This window comes from Chaetura pelagica, unplaced genomic scaffold, assembly GCF_000747805.2.
Source record: "Chaetura pelagica isolate M959 unplaced genomic scaffold, ChaPel_1.0 scaffold212, whole genome shotgun sequence".
Classification (NCBI taxonomy): Eukaryota; Metazoa; Chordata; class Aves; order Apodiformes; family Apodidae; genus Chaetura; species Chaetura pelagica.
In genome coordinates this window covers 1,842,885-1,861,235 of record NW_009952365.1, presented here as the reverse complement: position 1 = coordinate 1,861,235, position 18,351 = coordinate 1,842,885, and the positions used below count along the sequence as shown (strand labels likewise).

General features: G+C 47.9%; 2 protein-coding genes across 2 annotated transcripts in view; both read left to right on the top strand.

Moving 5' to 3' along the window:
• Positions 1 to 156: 156 nt before the first annotated feature.
• On the top strand, positions 157 to 18,114 carry WDR78 (WD repeat domain 78; the record flags this gene model as incomplete). The annotated part of the gene is made up of 14 exons (XM_010007983.1): positions 157 to 233; positions 2,396 to 2,505; positions 2,730 to 2,886; positions 4,289 to 4,428; positions 5,708 to 5,947; positions 7,233 to 7,489; positions 9,170 to 9,256; positions 10,626 to 10,777; positions 11,538 to 11,695; positions 11,893 to 12,014; positions 12,686 to 12,784; positions 13,417 to 13,643; positions 14,262 to 14,412; positions 17,983 to 18,114. Coding segments are annotated over 14 exons (2,109 nt in total), but the record flags the coding sequence as incomplete, so codon positions are not given.
• Positions 18,115 to 18,229: 115 nt separating this feature from the next.
• Positions 18,230 to 18,351, top strand: part of RLN3 (relaxin 3) — a 2,596-nt gene continuing 2,474 nt past the window's right edge. Inside the window, exon 1 of the mRNA XM_010007982.1 lies at positions 18,230 to 18,346. Within this exon, the coding sequence (XP_010006284.1) occupies positions 18,230 to 18,346 (117 nt within the window). The remainder of the gene's footprint in view (positions 18,347 to 18,351) is intronic.

Below are 18,351 nucleotides of genomic sequence, written 5' to 3'. Positions count from 1 at the left end.
CTTGCAGAGGGGGGTTACCTCCCTTTTCCACCAGGGTCCTGCCTGGATCCAGGTCTTCTTTTTCTTGCAGGCAAGATAAAACGTTGCAAGTGTCATCACTGCCCCTGGTTGTGGGAACACAGTGAAACTGCTGTAATTATTCCAATATTTCCTCAGGTCTTTGATGATGAGGGGAAGGATGTGACACCCCGTCCACTCTTCCATCCAGATCCAAACACTTCCCAGCAAGGCAAGCTCTGGACAGCAGCTGCTTCCTCTGGGGATGCAGGATCTGCTTTTCCCTCTTCTTTTCCCTTGCAGCAGCCAGCAGGAGGGAATGCCAACCTAGGTTCATTCCCCGGGTAAGTCAACCTGTTGTTTCTTAAATCCTGCCTCACAGGGCACTTGCCTGGAATGGTTGTGCAGGGCTCATCATCATACTGAGCTGGCAAATTGCACAAACGTGCCTGTCAACTTGCCCCATCCCTGGAAGTGTTGAAGGGCAGGTTGGATGGAGCTTGGAGCAACCTGATCTAGTTAGAGGTGTCCTTGCCCATGCCCAGGGGTTGGGACTAGGTGAGCTTTAAGGTCCATTCCCACCCAAACCAGTCTGGGATTGGATGTTTCTGGGATAGTCAGCACTGGGAATCTGAGGAATAGTTACAAACAATCAATAGGATTTGTCACCACCTGTGACTGTGTCAGCATCACCACTGACAGGCTCATGCAGACAGGTGGGTGCTCCTGTCAGAGCTCCAATTTTATTCAAGTTCTCCTTCCTAAACCATGTTTTTTTAATGTAACATGCCAGAACGGACCTTTGTTAGAGAGACTCAGTTCCCCAGTGCAGACACCCACACTGCAGGGGTTGCACCAGCTTCCACACCCAGTTCTGCTGGAACCTATAGCCAGACCCATGAACAAACCCCAGGGACACACCTCCCAGGATGTGTTCTGCTGAGGCACATCTGCAGCTTGTTCCTACCCTCCCTTTACCTACTGCAGGTGCTCTCTGCCCTCCCCAAGCATATTTTTCCACAGCCTTCAATATATCAATACCCCTGTGGCTGTGGGTAGGGAAAAAAAGCTCTAGAAACAAAAGGTGTGGTTTCACTGAAGGGTTACATGTTTATTTTAAAGCATTTTGTCAGTTTTCAAGGTACTTACTCAGTTCAGCCTTTTTATAAACTTGACTCTTTCAGCTCAAATACTGTTAACATGATAAGAATCCTCTATTTTAAACTACTTTAAGCAAGTTACCTCTGTGTGATGATGTTCATCCATTTTAAAAAAATGGTTTTCTACAAAAAACTTTTGGGTTAAAACTGCTAAATCACATGTTCCACTGCTTCCTGGCTTTCATCTGCAAACCCTCAGTACAGAGGGGATAAACAAAGTCAAGGGATTTGGGCCACTTTATCTTCAGGCTGACAAATTCAACTAAATCATGCAAGAGAAAGCAAGTAACTGTTTGCATTTAAGATTAAAACGGATGGAGCCCATGACTTCATCCCACAGTGTGTGAAGATTGAAGCTGGATGGAGAGGAGATGCTGTTTGTTCAGTCAAAGCCTAAAGGACTGGCAAAGCCAGCACCAGAAAAAAATATACACATTAAAGAAAAGTGTTATTTACTGTTTTCTTTGGCAAAGTTAATCCCACCCTGATGTCTGAGAAGAAAATACTGCTCTCTGAGAATTCTCTTTTTGTCATGTTTCCTAGGCTGGTTATTCTAAAGGATAATCCCAGAGGTAGGGAGCAAATACACACCAAAAATTGACTTAAAAATACAAAACTTCTCCTGCAAAATAAACACATCCTTTTTTGAGATAGTAGTTCTTCATTTAAAAGACAAAATTCAGTGGTTTAACTTGGGTTTTAAATGCAAATCTTTCAAATAGCCTTTTTCAAATACCTTTTATGTATCTATGATTGCCCATGCTCAGCTTCTGAGGGAATCTGCTGCCAAACCCAACAGAGTTTTAGTTCTAGTTCTCACAGCTCATCCCGTCAGGTGAGTTTCTGGTGCAGTTCAGACATCTCAGCACAGGCAGAGCATCTCAGTTCTGGTGGAGAGCAGAGCTGCCTGTGGGAATGCCCTGTCACACAGGGTGTGCCAACACCTCACCTTGTTATATGCTCAGAATGAACCTGAGAACTCAACAGCTTCTTTTCCATTAGCTGCTGCATGCCCTGGGAAATGCTGTCAGAGGAATTCTTCCTTTGAAAGTCTCTTCCAAGCCAAGTCTGCCTTATCCTTCCTGAGCCTTCTGTGGCTCTCTTCACAAGACAAGCATCCCTGTGTGCTCCCACAGTCCTCCCAGGTTTCTCCTGCTACAGCTGCTCGTTTGTAGTGCTCTGCTACAAGGCACCTGGGGTCTCACCTGCCATTTCTGCTTCTTCCTTTGCTCCTGAAGGACACATGGAAGCAGCAGCATTCCTGGATCCAACGCTTGCGGAACGGAGTCCGTGCCAGATGGAGCAGCAGAGCCTGGCTCTCAGCAAGACACAACTGTTGGCTTATCTGGTAAAGAGCAAACATCATGTAGTTAGAGATCTGACCAGTCCTGAGGAGCACTGTGATGGGTGAGGCACTGCAGCAGCGTGGGTGAGATGCCCAGCACCTCAGAGGAACTCGGTGCCTCACCAGTTCTGGCTCCTGATCGTTAGCAATCCCTTTAGAATGAATTTGTCTTCTTTTAAAGTTAGAGCAGAACAGGTCTTGCTTGTTAACCTCGTGTCATTTTTCAGGTGTGCAGGGGAGGTGTGAGGAGATAACAGAAGAACTGACAAAAGAAGACCTAGAGAGAAGAGTGGAGATCTACCTGACCGAGACAGAAACTCTCTGGATGTTGCAGATGGCACCTGCTGTGGTGTCCACAGAGTCAGCAGAGGCTGCAAGAGTGCTGTATGTACAGTAGTGCCTGGGGAGGTGCAGGTGGGGAGCTCAGCACACCCACTTTCTGCTGGTGACAAGTCCTGGGCAGGCTGCTCACACCTTGCAGAGCTCTGGCTGCTCCAGGCTCTCATGTCACCTTGTCTAAAGCCACGTGGGGCCCAAGTCTCTCTTTTGCCAAACAGCCTCAATTCCTTATCACTGTGTCTTGTTGATCACATTCATATCCTCATTCACTGATACCTTAAGGCAGATCAGCAAAAGCAGGGGGTGGGGGAAAGAGAAGCTGGAGAAGTGTGCTACACACCCATGATGCAATGTCATTTTAAGGAAAACAGTAAGAAATTGCAAACCTCTGCACTGGTTCTTGTGTGTAGCTCTACAGCTAATCACTTGTTAATGACCAAGATATGCACAGACTAAGCAGGTCTTGACTTCCTCTGAAGCTCTTCACAGAGCTTCTAGCTAGAGGGAACCTCAGCCCACCACCTGTCACCTTGCCTGGTAAAATATTGCATCTCCCTTCACTGCATCTAGTGTGTTTCCACTGCAGGGTCTGCTCCCTGCACTGCCATGACCTTTGGGAGGGATTTAACTCAGAACATGCAAGTTTTGGATCCTTCCCAGGAGCTGACTGGGCCAGAGCACAGCAAAGTTCTCCCCCTGATGGGTGTCAGGCTGAGGGAGGAGTCCCCCACCTTTTGTAGACACAAGCCCCAAAGCTTGGGATGCTCTCTACAATTTATCTAAGGGAGTTTTTTCTGCTAGTATATACACAAACTTGATGGTGGGACTCCAAGCCCCCTGCCTGGGAATGATACTGGTGGGATTTTTGGGAAGAAGGAAGAGCACCCTGTGAATCACTTAGAACATACTGCCTGTAGAGGGACAGACAGTGACTCTACCTGAGCACAGCCACCTGTTGGTGAACTAAGATGGGGTATCACCTATGTCTGCTGTTAGAATATCAAAACCAAAAGAATGGAAAAAGGCTCAGAATTCCCACTGACCATTCCTACAGACCCTAAGGACTGGCTGAAACAGCAAAGTACTAGTTTCATTTGTTGTCTTTTGGATGCACAGCCTTTTGTTGCCAAGTGGTGAGCTACAAGAATTCTGAATTCCCTCTGAATTCCCCCAAAGGTCAAAGGTAGTTGGAGTAGGGGGGTATGCTGCTGCCTCCCTCCCTGGGCCATCTCTGCTTTGGAACAGCACCATGAGGTCAACAAACCCCTGCTGAAAGATGGAATGTAGAGTGAAATAAAATCTGGCAATCCAAAAAAATAGAGGATTAATTGTATGACATGGAGTATCCTGTCCAACTTGGGGTTAAAGACACTGAGAAGTTGAATACTAATGTTTTTCTGAAAGTCAATATAAACTTTTGTTGGTGTGTTTGGTTTTTTTTCCCAAGGGAGAGGAACAAGATTTATGTTGAAATGTGCAAAACCAGACCTGGGAATGATCAGTATGTAGAAAAAACAATGCAAACCCTTAAAGGAGCTGCAAAGAACAAGGAGGTGCAGTGTGACAGAATCATCATGGAAGACAGAGGTAAGACCTCAGAGTGCTCCACAGGAAAAGGTATTTCATCAAAACAGGCTCCCATTGACTACATTGTACCCTTGGCAGCTGGGATCATTATTATATTTAGTTTACTTATTAAATATTCACTTGGAAAAACCCCAGCACACAGCTGGCTGGTGGGACCTCAGAAGACCCCCCTGCACACAGGCAGGATACTGAGGAAAGGGCTTTTTTTCTTCTATCTCTAGGATGTTTCCTCAACTTTCACTTCCAGAGCTTGAAGTTCTGGTGTGGTTGGAGGTGGCCTGTGGTTTTCTGCCCCTCCTATAGCTTGAACATTGGTCCTGGTGCCCTGTCTCAGTATGACAGCACAGTGGCTGTGCTGGCTGAGCTGCTGGGTCTTCCTGCCTCAGCCCTCTGCAAGCAGAGGAACTTCCCACTCAGCTACACTCTGGAAACAGGAAAGGACACAGTTCCTTTTTTTCCCTCCTTGATTTTTCAGTGACATTCATTTCTATTTCTATTTGCCATAATGCAAAGAAGAGAACCTCTCTTATGAGGTTTTAAATCTCGGGGAAAGCAGAAAATCTTGGCTGTCTCACAAGATAGATGCAATTTTACCAAATGTTCAACCTCAATGCTCTAAAACAATTAGAGAGGAATATCTCAGTTTTAGATCTGTCTGCTCCCACCAGCCCAGGCTGCTCCAAGCCCCATCCAACCTGCCCTTCAACACTGCCAGGGATGGGGCAGCCACAGCTTCTCTGGGCAGCCTGGGTCAGGCTCTCACCACCCTCATGGTGAATAATTTCCTCCTACTGTCTAACCTAAATCTCCCCTCTTTATTTTAATCCATTCTCCCTTGTCCTCTCACTACAAACCCTTGTCAAAAGTCCCTCCCCAGCTTTCCTGGAGCCCCTTCAGGTACTGGAAGGCCACTATGTGGTCATTGCCAAATACCTCATTCATATCAAAAGGAGAAGTAAAATAGATATTAATTAACCTTTCTTTCTCTTTTTTGAGTGCCTTGAGCATCAGAAGGGCTCATTCCAAGCTGTGCCTTAAAACCTGAGCAGCCAGAGGCAGGGTTAGGGAGCTGTGTTCCCTGGGAGAGGGCCCTGCAGAAGGGCAACCATGCACCCAGAAGACCCCGAGGCAGCTGCTGCTCCAGCCTTATCCAACCCTCAGTTGGTTTCACAGTCCCTCTGCCAAACAGCTGGGAGTGCAGGACAAGAAGTGAAGCTTTGCTCAGCTGTCTGCACACCCCACCAAGAGCCTTGCATCAGCCAGTGTCATTCCTTTCCAGGGATGACAGTCACCTCCTGGGACCTGTACGACTCGTTCCATGTCTCGGGAGGAGAATATCCATCAAAAGCAGAAGGCACCAGAGCCACTGCTGGAATGCACAAGGAGGAGGGATGCCAGTCAGAAGCTATATTAACATCAGAAAACTTCCAGAGGGATTTATTTGTCATGGAGAGAATTCTAATGGAGAATATCTTTCAACCCCAACTCGCAGCCTACCGGCAGCTGCCCGTCCTCACAGGTCTGTTCTGTCTCAGGCACCTGGTTTCAGCACAAGGAGTTGTGTCCCTCACTCAGTGTCCTGGCAGGTGACAACTCATTTAAGAAACAGATTTTAAAAAAAGGAGTTTATGGGATGTCAACATGACCTTTGCAGCTTTACACTCACTTTAACAGACATCCCTCCACTAGAACTGAAGAGATGAGTTCTGAGCTGGCTCATCTCCCCTTATCACCACACACTGATCAAAGTTGTTTCCTGACAGTTGAAGTACAGATTAATCCTGCTACTTCTCCAACCATATTTTTTTTTTGCACTGGAATGCCTTTTACAGTTGTTTTTTTAATTACTCTTTTATAGGGAGACTGATGGTAAACAGTTCTGGTCCAGTATCTAACATGAAGTACATTTATTACAGACTAAGAGGCACTACCTGGACCCAAGTGCTATGTAATATTTTACCTTTTATAGGAGTTCCAAGTTAGCACAGGGAGTTATTTTTCTAAAAAAGGCAGATTCACACTGGTATTACTGTACCTATTTGTGCCATAGAGAGTTGCAGTTTCTCAGGCAACATTATATTTGGTCACTCTTCAGGAACAAGCTACAGCTGGAGCACAATCCTGGCCAGGAGGACTTTTTGTTCTGACTATATGGCAAGTTATTGTGGCATTTATTTAGTTCACAGTGATCTGAGATCCATGTCTGATTTGCACATTACATCAAAGAAACAGAACAAACAAAAAGGTACTTTGCAAACACTGCCTAAAAACATGGTCTGCACTTAATTTTCCCAAATAATGAGCAACTTAGTACAGCACCTTGTAGCTTAGCTGCAGTGTCACAGCATCAGGGCTGGAATCTGGCTCTTGACAATTTGGCATCTGACTGGAAGAAAAATCCCTGTTTCAACAAGTTTTTAAATATGAGAGATCAGAAACATTCCTGGTGGGGTTGGACATAAATTCTTAACTTGTTGCTGGGTGGCTAGATCCACTTGTTAAACACTGGGAGCATAACTGGCCCCCTGCAGCCTGATCCAGCCTCTCCTATGGCCCTGGCAACGTGTCAGTCACAGCTTTACAAGTCAAAGTGTCTTAATTCCTCAAATATTCTTTATTTTGGCTGCAAAATGGTTGCTGAAAGGGCATTTTTTTCTTTTGAGGTGAGTGACTGGAGTTAGACAAGTGAAATGTTACTACTCAGCCTCGAAATTGGTGCATTTTAGATCCCAATGTTCCCTCAGACACTAGTGACACAGAAGAAGCTGTAGAAGATGCTGAACAGGAAGAGCATGAGAAGGAAGAGGAGGCTGAGGAAGAGGAGAAGGAAGAGGAAGCTGAGGAAGAGAAGGAACAGGAGGCTGAGGAAGAGGAGAAGGAAGAGGAGGGTGAGGAAGAGGAAGAGGAGGAGGAAGCCTTCATTCACCCATCAATTCTGGCATATCTAAATATGGCACCAGAAGAAACTGTGCTCCCCAGCCTGGAGCAGCTGTGGTCGTATCAGTGTGATTTAACCGAGGGTCACAGCGTGAGCAGCATGGCCTGGAGCAAAGCCAACCCCGTGGGTAACAACTTCTTCCTCCTAAGCTGTTCCAAAATGGTATCAGCAATTGTTGGTGTCAGTAAACCCTGGCTTTGATGGGCTTTGTTGCAAGGGATCTCAGAGAGATGGGTTCATCCCTACCATCAGGGAGGTTGCCTTTGCACCCCACCCTCTGCTCTGGAGACAGGCTGAGAGAGCTGGGGTGTTCAGCCTGGAGAAGAGAAGGCTCCAGGGGGACCTTAGAGCAGCTTCCAGTGCCTGAAGGGGCTCCAGGAAAGCTGGGGAGGGGCTTGGGACAAGGGCAGGGAGGGAGAGGACAAGGGCGAATGGATTAAAACTGGAAGAAGGAGATTCAGGTTAGATATTAGCAGGAAATTCTGTGCTGTGAGGGTGGTGAGAGCCTGGCCCGGGGTGCCCAGGGAAGCTGTGGCTGCCCCATCCCTGGCAGTGTTGAAGGGCAGGTTGGATGGGGCTTGGAGCAGCCTGGGCTGGTGGGAGGTGTCCCTGCCCATGCAGGGGGTTGGGACTGGATGATCTTTAAGGTCCCTCCCAACCCAAACCAGTCTGGCATTCTATGCTGGTTTATTCCACAGGTTGGACAGCTGCACTAGGCTTTTCCTACCACTGTTTCACAACAGCTTTAACTGGCCCAGAATAGATCAGTTTACCATGAGCAGCCACCTGAACAACACCGTTTAGACAACAGATGTGGTCCTGTCTTAGAGATGGAAGTTGAAATGCAAACCCCTCCTGATAAACTTCACCACTGAGGGAGTTTCATGATGGTTTTGATACCACATCTTTGTCTCTAGCAGTCAGCCCCCCAGCAAGCAGCACTCATCAGACTGGCAGGATAAGCTGCATAAAAACAGGCACAGCTTTCTGAGCTGCTGGCCCAGCTTTAATTATTTCAGTTGCAGTGGGGGTGAGAATGACTCTGACATCTCCACTTTCAGGGTAACTAAGGGTCAGCTTTTCCAACTGAGCTCTCCTATGGCCACAACAACATTAATTAATGGAAGGAAGGTAAAAAGCAGGTGAGGATGAGAAACTAAAAACCAGCGAGATTGCCCCAAGGGAAAAAAAAAAGAGAGAAAATACAGAGCATTTCATACTGTTAGCACACCTGATATTCTAAAGCTGGACACACTTGGAGACTTCAGCCTTAGAATTACAGGGCAAACAAACACCTACTTCTGAGGAGTTAGTTGCACAAACTACTTGTTGTGGGTAGGAAAAAATAAATGGAGTTGAAGACTAAAATTTTGCTCCTGATTCTTCCTTCCACTTATAGGAAGGAACAAATGGAATTCGTTGGCCCCCACTGTAGGGAGCTAAAACTTAGGGACTGGAGGTGGTCTCTAAGCTCCTTTTGCAGCTGACACTGAGAGAGGAAAGTAGGAGTATTATTATATATTCCACTAAAAACTAAAATATGGTTATAGACTGTCTGTTCACCTCTGGAAAGGGGGACTGCAAACACAACTGACAGGGGCTATGAATGCACTTTCACTGGAACCTGTTCCCAGAATTCTGGAAATTCTGTGCTGCTTGTGTGTTATCCCTCTTGCCTATGACATCAGCAGGATTTTTCCAGACTTTGCTCTGAGAGTGAGTGTTGACAGAAAGTTGCCTTTTAGAAATACACTGCTGAATTTCAAGTTAACCTGAGATAGATCTTTTAATCTTTGCTTTTAGGATCTTTTAGCTGTTGGTTATGGAGCATTTGGTTTTAAAGAGCAGAAGGAAGGCTTGGCTTGCTGCTGGTCACTGAAGAACCCCATGGTAATGAGCAGCCTGTTTGCTTTCTTTCTTTTCCCCCCTTCAATGCATTTTTCTGCTCTACTGTTGCTACTTTATTTCCCTCTTCCTGTTCCAAAAAGCAAGACCTAGCCAGTGAGGCTGGATTTGCTAGCCCAAACATCTCTGCAAAATGGATTCTGACTAGCAAGGGGCTTAAATCCTGACCCAAAGAAAGTGCCCATGGGAAGCACTTGAGTTTCTGTGCCTGCCCATCCTCCCAGCTGACACTGCCAGCAGGACTGGTGGTTTGGCAACGTGGACATCTGTTCCCAGGAACTGAACTCACTGCACACAGGCCACCAAACAATGAACAGATGGTTCCAGTTCCCAGGTAGTACCAGGCAACCCAGCAGTGCAGGTCTCAGTATCTCATTTCCAGTCCCTCGGGTAACCTACCTGAGACTGTAAATCTGTTCCATTATTCCTGTGGGTAGACCCAGGTGTGTAGAAATTGTCTTATACTGGAAGAGTCCTGAGCACAGCCAAGTGGGAAAAGAAATCCACCTACCTTTTGTTCTTCAAAATCTTGAGACCATCTGTTCAAGGCTTGCAGAGAAGATCTGGGTCTTAAATTTAAGGCTGATCCTTTCCAAACCATTTTCTCTTGTACCATCATGTTCTGTTAGGAAAATAAAAAGTGTATCATTAATGATCATGATCTCATCTAACTTCTCATAATGCAGTCAAAAAGACAGCAGATTTCATAGAGGTAACATTTATATCTTTATAACCATTTTAAAAAAATAAATCAGTCTTGGAAATCTGTCACAAAGTGGCACAGCAAAAACCATCTGATTGCCATCAAATCACACACTTTTAGTTTCACTGAGATCTGCACCAGTTCTTTGGCTACAGGGAGGAAGTCCATGAAAACAGGAGTTCAGAGATTACCTGAAGTCCATTAGATTGCATTTTACCTTCAGCTAAGTTTCTGTCACTGGAAAGGTATTTACTTCCATGCTACAAGATAGAAAATGAGGGGAGAAATGTTCTAAAAATGCTAAGAAAAAAACCCAAATCAACCAAACAAAACCCACACACTGTTCTCAATGTAGCTGGATCTCAGGGAACTTGGCCTTTAGGTATTTGGTTTGGAGCAGCCCCATCTCACTTATGTTACAGTGTCATGTTTCTGGATAGTTGTTGTTTTTTCCTAATTTCCTCAGTTGTAGCAAGAAATAAACGAATCCATTTAGAACATGGTGCCTCATTTCTGTCCAGGAGTGGTCACTATGGTACCATCAGCACCTGCACTTTCCAGCAGAGCTTGGCAGAGCAGGACCCAGTGCTGAGAAGACTGAGGTAAATGAAGGAACTAACCAGAACACTCTTGTGTTTTTCTGCTGCTCAGTGGCCCGAGCGTGTTTTCCGGTGCAAACACGGAGTAACTGCTCTGGATTTTTCCATGGCCAACCCAAACCTCTTAGCAGTGGGAATGTACAATGGTTTTGTTGCCATCTATGATGTACAGAGCTGCAAGGACACTGTCATTTCAGACAGCAGGTAAGGCTCTGATTTCCCACTTCCTCCCACCTTGGTCACGTCTTGACACGTAAGGAAATGTCCACAGGGAGGAAGCTGAGGGATTAGTGACCCCCACAACAAGAGTTGTGAGTGCTCCTTACTTGGGGTATGAAACTCTTGGCACTGTTGCTGTGCATCCGAAGAGAGTTCCCCACATTGGAGAGGTCAAACAAATGTGGAGTGGGCTCTGACAATCCACAAAAACACAGCAAATTACCTCCAGGTATCGTTTTATACTCCAGGGACTAACTCTGACAATCCTGCTCCAGCAATCAGTCCTTGTGGGAGACCAGTGGCAGCTTTTGGTGCTTTCCCACTGATTCCATCTGCCAAAAATGGAGAGAATATCAGAATAAGTGAGGGATGAGCAGGAATTAAGAAGAAAATGAGGGAAAGGGGGTGATCAGGGAGACATCTGCCATGCTGGCAGCTCCCCAGGTCTAGGGCAATTTGGTACAAGGTGCAGACTCATTTCATGACCAGGTATCAGTGAAAGGCATGGAAGCAGATTGAGCAGTGCCCTGAAACTCAATATCAAACATGTGAGACAACAAAAAGTTTCCTGGAGAAAAGGCTAATTTATAGATTTCAATTTAAACAACAACAACAACAAAAAGCTAAATAACATTTCTGTCCTAAGACTTGACATGCATTACAAAGTGAGAGGTTAGGGATTTTTTCAAACACATTGTCTTGTCTTTGTCCATATGTGACTTACCACGTGCATTTTTTGCCCCAGTGACTCCTTGAACAAACACACAGGCCCCGTGTGGCAACTGAGGTGGGTGGCACAGGACAGAGGCACAGCAGGAGATGGCAGAAAGGAGAGACTGATCAGCATCTCAGCAGATGGCCGAGTAACCCAGTGGTTTGTACAGAAAAGACTGGACTGCACTGGTGAGCATGTTCCCCTGCAGCTGTTCTACACTGGGATGACCCCTGGAATGGCAATGTCTTCATTTCCTTGCTGGTGATGTTCTTTAGACCAGTTCTCAAACACAAAACCCTGCAGAGCTGCTGAGCATTCCACAGGAGCACGAGTCACTCAGCACTGTCACACCCCTCTCTGACATGAACTGTTGCTATTTGCACAGATCTGATGAAAATCAAGAGGATAGGAAGTGAGAAGAAGGAATTACCAAGTGAGAAAGAAGGGAAAAGTGAAACCCGGATATCTCATCAGGCAGCTGGAATGTGCTTTGCCTTCCATCCAAAGGTAGGTTCAGAAAGTCCATCCTTGCTGAAGTATTGTCCAGCAGAACTGTTGCAGCAGAGGTGAGATCCTCAGCTGCATCTCATTTAATGTGCACTGGCCTGCACTGGTATGTCAAGCATATTTAGTTCTGAAACAAATTGCTTCTTACCTAAAAACAGTTCTACCCCAAATGGAAGGTAAACCAAGCAAGTTGCCCCTGTGTGTGAACAGCTGTATCCCTGCAGCCAGGCTGTTCACATCAGCTTTGGGCCAGGTCCCAGGGCAGCTCTTCTCTGCATATTGGTTACACCAGGGGGAATGTGATGGTTCAGCATCTCCCACGTGTAGGACTTTCCATGGCTGTGCTTCTTCTCTTTATCCAGCTGAAGGTTTGTCCTCAGGGCACTTGGAGAGTTGGTGTGTTCATCCATGTGGGCTGCAGGAAGTCCAAGAGTTTCAGGAGTCAACAGTCCCAGTGTGTGTTCTGCAGGGATGGAGCACAGGCAGAGCAAGCCTGGTCCCCCTGGCACTGCCTCCTGGCCAGGCCCCTGTTGTGCCCACACAACAGCCTGGCTGCTCCACCTCAGCTCCTCAGGGGACTGTCACTGCCAACCTCACCCAGACCCCTGGGGATTTTTGGATGAGTGCTAAATAGGTTCATCCAACTGGGGTTACTTTTACCTTTCTTTCAGGATACTGATCTTTATCTTGCTGGGACAGAAGAAGGTCACATCCACAAATGTTCTTGTTCTGGCAGGGAGCAGTTTCTAGAGACATACAGAGGCCATAATGTGAGTGATACACTGAAAAAGGAATGACAGCAGAAACTGGTCAGTGAAGTTCACAAATGTGACAGTTTCTTTGCTTACATTTACTAAACTCCTGCAACAAAAGACACCCAGACTTCTTATATTAGGAATGAACTCCCATAGCATAAAACAGCAGCCTTACAGGATTGCTTTCTACACTATAAGGAACTTTTTTAAAAGTAATTAATTAAAACTTGTACCATCAATTGTTTTAAAGCTTTAGGTCTGGAATATTTTTAAGGAAAAAAAAATCAGTAATCTGATTGTCCTGCAAACCACAGTTAAATAGTCTTGCCTCTACTGAGAGAAAGACTTTGCCAGCACCTCTTTTTCTGAAAGTCTCTGCTTCATCCAAGAAGCTGCCCCTCCAGCACCAGCTTCTCCCAACAACCAGTGAGGGACAGAACCAGCTGGCTGCTGTTTGTTCCTAAAATCCCTCCTGTCTCATCACATCTGCTGCATCCCAGTTTCCTGCAGGTACACATAACACACTGCTGGTTTTGCTGTTAAGCTCAGAGGACAGTCAGGGATTAAGAAGTATTAAAAACCCCTCCTGTGAGGTTGCAGCTCTAGAATGACACGAAGCTCCTGTTGGTTTCTTCCCTCACACCAAGGGCCCTGTGTACAAAGTCACTTGGCATCCGTTCAGCACCGACATGTTCCTGAGCTGCTCTGCAGACAGGAGCATCTTCCTGTGGCACCAAGAGACACAAACACCCCTTTTAACTTTCACTTCCACCGGTGCTTTTGTTCTGGACATCATGTGGTCTCCAAAATCAGCCTTCATCTTTGCAGCAGCCAACGAGCGCAGAGTGGAAGTTTGGGATCTCAGCATCAGCGTGTAAGTAATGACTTTTATCAGGGGATTTCAAAGCTTCATGGCACTAGGGCCACCACACTTGGCTGCCTAATCAGTATTGCTATCAGGCCACAACAACTCCGTGCCATTTGCTTGCTCAGTGATTACAAGTCTTGCATTTTGAAGCACCACTGCCATAGTTAAAAAGGAAAAATAACTCTGAGCTGCTTTGGAGCTTTTATAAAGATAAAATGATCAGAAGTTCAGGTACCTCTGTGTCTTCCCACTGCTGTACAGTAGGTGCACATCACCTGTGCAGCTGAATGAACCTGCAGCCTCCTGTTGCTGGTCTGTCCTTGGCATTGATGACAGCACGAAGCCTGCAGTGGAACAGGAGACACATCAAACCTTGTGGTAGCAAATGGGCCAATGGGACAGATTTTAGGCAATCAGGATATCTTAGTTAACAGCAGCTGGGATTTCAGTGCTGGTAGAGCCCAGGCAAAACACTCCTCACTTTTCAGTTCTTGACTGAGAACGTAACCAGTCAAACCTGCACCAAGGCTTGGGCTGACATCACTGCCAGGCTTCCCAGCCCAGGACACCTGGGCACGCAGTGCTGCCTGCAGCATCACTAATTCTTGCCTCTGCTGGTTGCAGCTTTAGCCCCCCCATCTCTTGCTCTGCCAGCCCGAGGGGGAGATTCACGTCTGTGCTCTTCGCCACCAACACCGACTGCCTGCTGGTGGGAGACAGCCAGGGAGGGGTCTCTGTGTTGGAGCTGCAGAACCTGCCTGCTCCCAGCAGCACGGTAGGTCTCCCTCAGGGAGGGTGGGGGTCCTGGAGGGCTGCATGCTTCTCTGGGACAGCATTCTGCTGGAAGGGGGTTGTTAAAGAGCATAAGGACTGAAACAGGTGGAATGGGATACAATCCCACAACCAGATGAAAACCTGAGGTGGCTCCTGCCATACCACTAGAAGCTGCAGGAGAAGATAAGGCAATGTCAGGCTTCAGATTTCACTTGATCACAAACCCAGAGGTTCCCCACAGCTGGATTCAGGGGGACACGCTCAGGCAGGGGGAGCTGTCTGCAGGTGACCGTCCTTCCCTGCTGACCACGCAGGAGATGTGCCCTCTCCTGGCCACCGCCAGGAGCACCTGGCTTTGCTGGTGCCCACAAAGCCTCCAGCCCTTCGGCTCTGCTGTGCCTTCACTTTTAGAAGCCACTGCTCACCCTGGTGAGGGCTCTTCTGCCCTAGATGACAACGAGGATTTCCCTTGCTTTACAGCCAGGTTCCTCTCCCTTGGTACCACTGCTCACATTCCCTGTCAGCAGCAGGGTGAAGCTGGCTGAGGTCACCTGCCAATCCCTTCACTTTTGCTTAAACCAGAGCTCATTTATCCCAAGGCCACATGGGGCATTCCTTGCCTGGTCCATTGTAAAACATCCTGCAACTACCCTGGGTCCCCCAGCACCAGGTAGATCCCTCCTCCAGGATCTCCCTGCAGCCCCGACCTGCACTGCTCCCCTGCTCCTTCCAGCTCTGAGCCAGAAGCTCTGGCTTGCTGGATTCACCAGTTTGTGAGGTGGGACTGGTACTTTTAAAAATCCCTTCTCAGTTACATGGTGCAAACCTCTCACCTCAAGTTGGACAGTGAATGATGTTCTAACCTCCATTCTCAGGGTATGAAGCATTAATAACTGGCAATGACCAGGGTTGCATTTAGAAATTCTGGTCATTTTCAGCCTCTTTTGTCACATGCTGTGAACCACAAAGGAAAAGGTGTTTCCCTTAAAAACCAAAAGTGAGGCCATTCTTATTAAACTTAGAAAATAAAATTGCTTTTTTCCTACATAGCCCTATGAAGCAGCTCAAAGTCCTCTGAGCAGAGAAGTTCTTCAGTTAATAAGAATTCAGGAGTAATTTTCTGGGCATGTCCTCAGCCCAGGTCTAACAATATCAGTGCTTAATGTCACTGATTTTGGGCGTGTGGCATAACTGGTCAGGGAGTCCCAGAGCCTCACTAGCCAGAGGAGACCCCTTGCCAGCACCATCCCTTCCTTCCACTGCCTTTTCTTATGTGTTTCAGGTTGATGCTTTACCAGACATCATTAGTCCTCTTGTAGCTGTTTAACAGCAGTTAAATGATACCACTTCTCAGCTGGCAAACAACGAGAAGGACTTACTGTAGTGCTAACATAAACCATTTATTCTTTTTCAATCATTAAAGATTCTCTTTGAAACCATACTTGTTGTAAACTTCTTTCAAATGCTCTACATTTTCCCCTGGAAGTCCCTCTCCTTGGTCAAGGGGTGTTCATGCAGAGCTGGCCTTCCCTGTGCTGCAGATAAGGTAATGCAAAGCTCTCCGTAGGCATTTCTTCCTGGGTTTTTTTCTCCTTGTTTTTTCCCTCCAAGGTCTCCTCTCTCCTTGGGTTACTCAGAAAGCAAAAATGCCCAAGTCACCTCCTGTGTAGGCTACTCCACAATACAGCCCAGGTCCTTACCAGATGCAGGCAGAGTCTGCCTTGTGGAATCATACAGTAGGAGCACGGACTTGCCATCACACCCACCCCGTCTGCCACCCCACAGTGAGGGTGGAACCAGGTCCCCCTGCACGCTACAGATCACCCCACACCAGGCAAAAGTAGAGATCAACCTCTTCAACCCCTAACAAATCAGGATAATGCAAAGCCACCATTTAAATTCACTGTTCCACACTGACACTCTCCTGAAAGCTCCTCACACGAGGTCACAATGTGGTCCTGGAGCCAGGATGGACTTCTGCAGCTCTGGGAGCCAGAAGAGTGTTTTTGGAGATCCCCTCACCTCCCTTAGGCCACCCCCAGCAGCTGGAGATCCCAAAGCTGTTGGGAACACTCCAGCCCACCTTGCAGGCTGTGTCTTTTGGGGACAGATCAGAAGAAACAGGGAAAAAAACCCATCCCCTACCAGGCCACCAGCTGGCCTGGGGTGTCACCAGAGGGTTCTGAGGGGCTGCTCACAGAAAACAACAAGCATCCTGACAGATGAGTAACAAAGAGCAAGCTGCAGCCCCTCCTGCCTGCTGGGCTCCTGGGGTCCCCATCCCAGGAGCAGGATGATGGGAAGGCTGGCAGGGAGGTGTCCTTCCTCCCAGGCAACTGCTGCTCCCCAAAACATTATGGAGAGAGATGGGGATTTTATAGATACAGGATGTTCAGACTCTCCCATTAGCCTGACAGTAAATGCCCAGCATTTAAACACATCACTGAAGTTAAAGATCATTTGTGATGCATTAACATTTCCCTCCTTCTGTGTCCTGCACGTTTTACAGTGAACATGCAAGCACACCCCCCACATAAAATGCATCTTGGTGCTTTCTGAAGGCAGACACCCATTAAGGTGAATCATGTGTTAATCATTATTACCAATCTGAACAAAATACACCATGTATTTTCCATGGGTGGTCATGACTGTTTACTTAGGTGTTTACTGGTGAGTATCAAGGCTGTGACACATCATCATTCACCCTGCCCATCATGGAAACTAATTGACTGTGCTGGCTGCTCTTAAACATCAAATTTCTGGCCTCATCATTGACAAATTTTCTCCTTAAGGCATTTTATTGCAGCCAACAACACCCACTGCAGCACAACCAAGCCACTCACCCCTGCTGCCAGAGCACAGCAACGCTGCTCTAGTGATCCCACCTCTGTCTTGAAGATGTTACCCAAAGGGAAAGCACAGCAAGGACACCGACCTCTCTCTAGCTGTGCAGGGCTTTGCTCAGAGCCTCTCCCTCTGTGACTTTTTGGCCACGGGCCCCATCCATAGGCCTCACTGCAGGGACACTCCTGGGCATCTCAGCACCTGGGAGGCAGTGCCTGCAAGGCACAAGCTGCCCAACAACTGCACTGCTGTGCAGAGCTTGTGCTGGCCCAGCTCGCTGTGCCCCCAGGCTCCGTGTGCCACAGGTGGAGCAACACCAGGAATCACAGCCAGGTGTCTGCAGGCTTAGATTTGCCACAAAACCCCTTCGAGAAATCATTTTGCCATGAGTGATTCCCCAAGCAGGCAGGGCCCTCTGCAGCCCCAGCAGGTGGGTGGAGAGGTGACCTGGGAACCCTCAGCTCCCTCTGCAGCCCCAGCAGCTGGATGGAGAGGTGACCTGGGAACCCTCAGCTCCCTCTGCAGCCCCAGCAGGTGGGTGGAGAGGTGACCTGGGAACCCTCAGCTCCCTCTGGGCTGGGATCACTGCCCGACAAAGACCCGGCGCTGCTTCCACAGGGATACCAGGCACGACTGGGCAACGAGCTGCGTGGGAGACACGCGGAGACAAACCCCACGATCTGCAGCTCCTGTGCTAAGCACCCTTTCACTTTTTACCCTCGTTAAGGGCACCGCTCCCAGCCCGTACCCTATAAACCCGTTATACTGCCCGCGTTCCTATAGCAAAAGCAGCTCGGAGCCCGTCACACCCGGCCCGAACCCCCAGGCACTTGAGGCACCACCGGAAACAAGCGATTAACTGGTTCTCAGCAAACATCCCGTCCCCGTCGGGACGAGGCGCTATAAACGGGAGGGCTCCGGGAGGGCTCCCCAGCTCTGCCGGGGCTGCTCCCTCCGGTGCCCGCGGCTGCAGGATGAGCCCCGCGGTGCTGGCCCTGCTGCTGGCCCTGCTGCGTGCCCCGGGGGAAGGGAGAGGCGAGGGGACCCCGGTCCGGCTCTGCGGGAGGGATTTCGTCCGCGCCGTCGTGTTCACCTG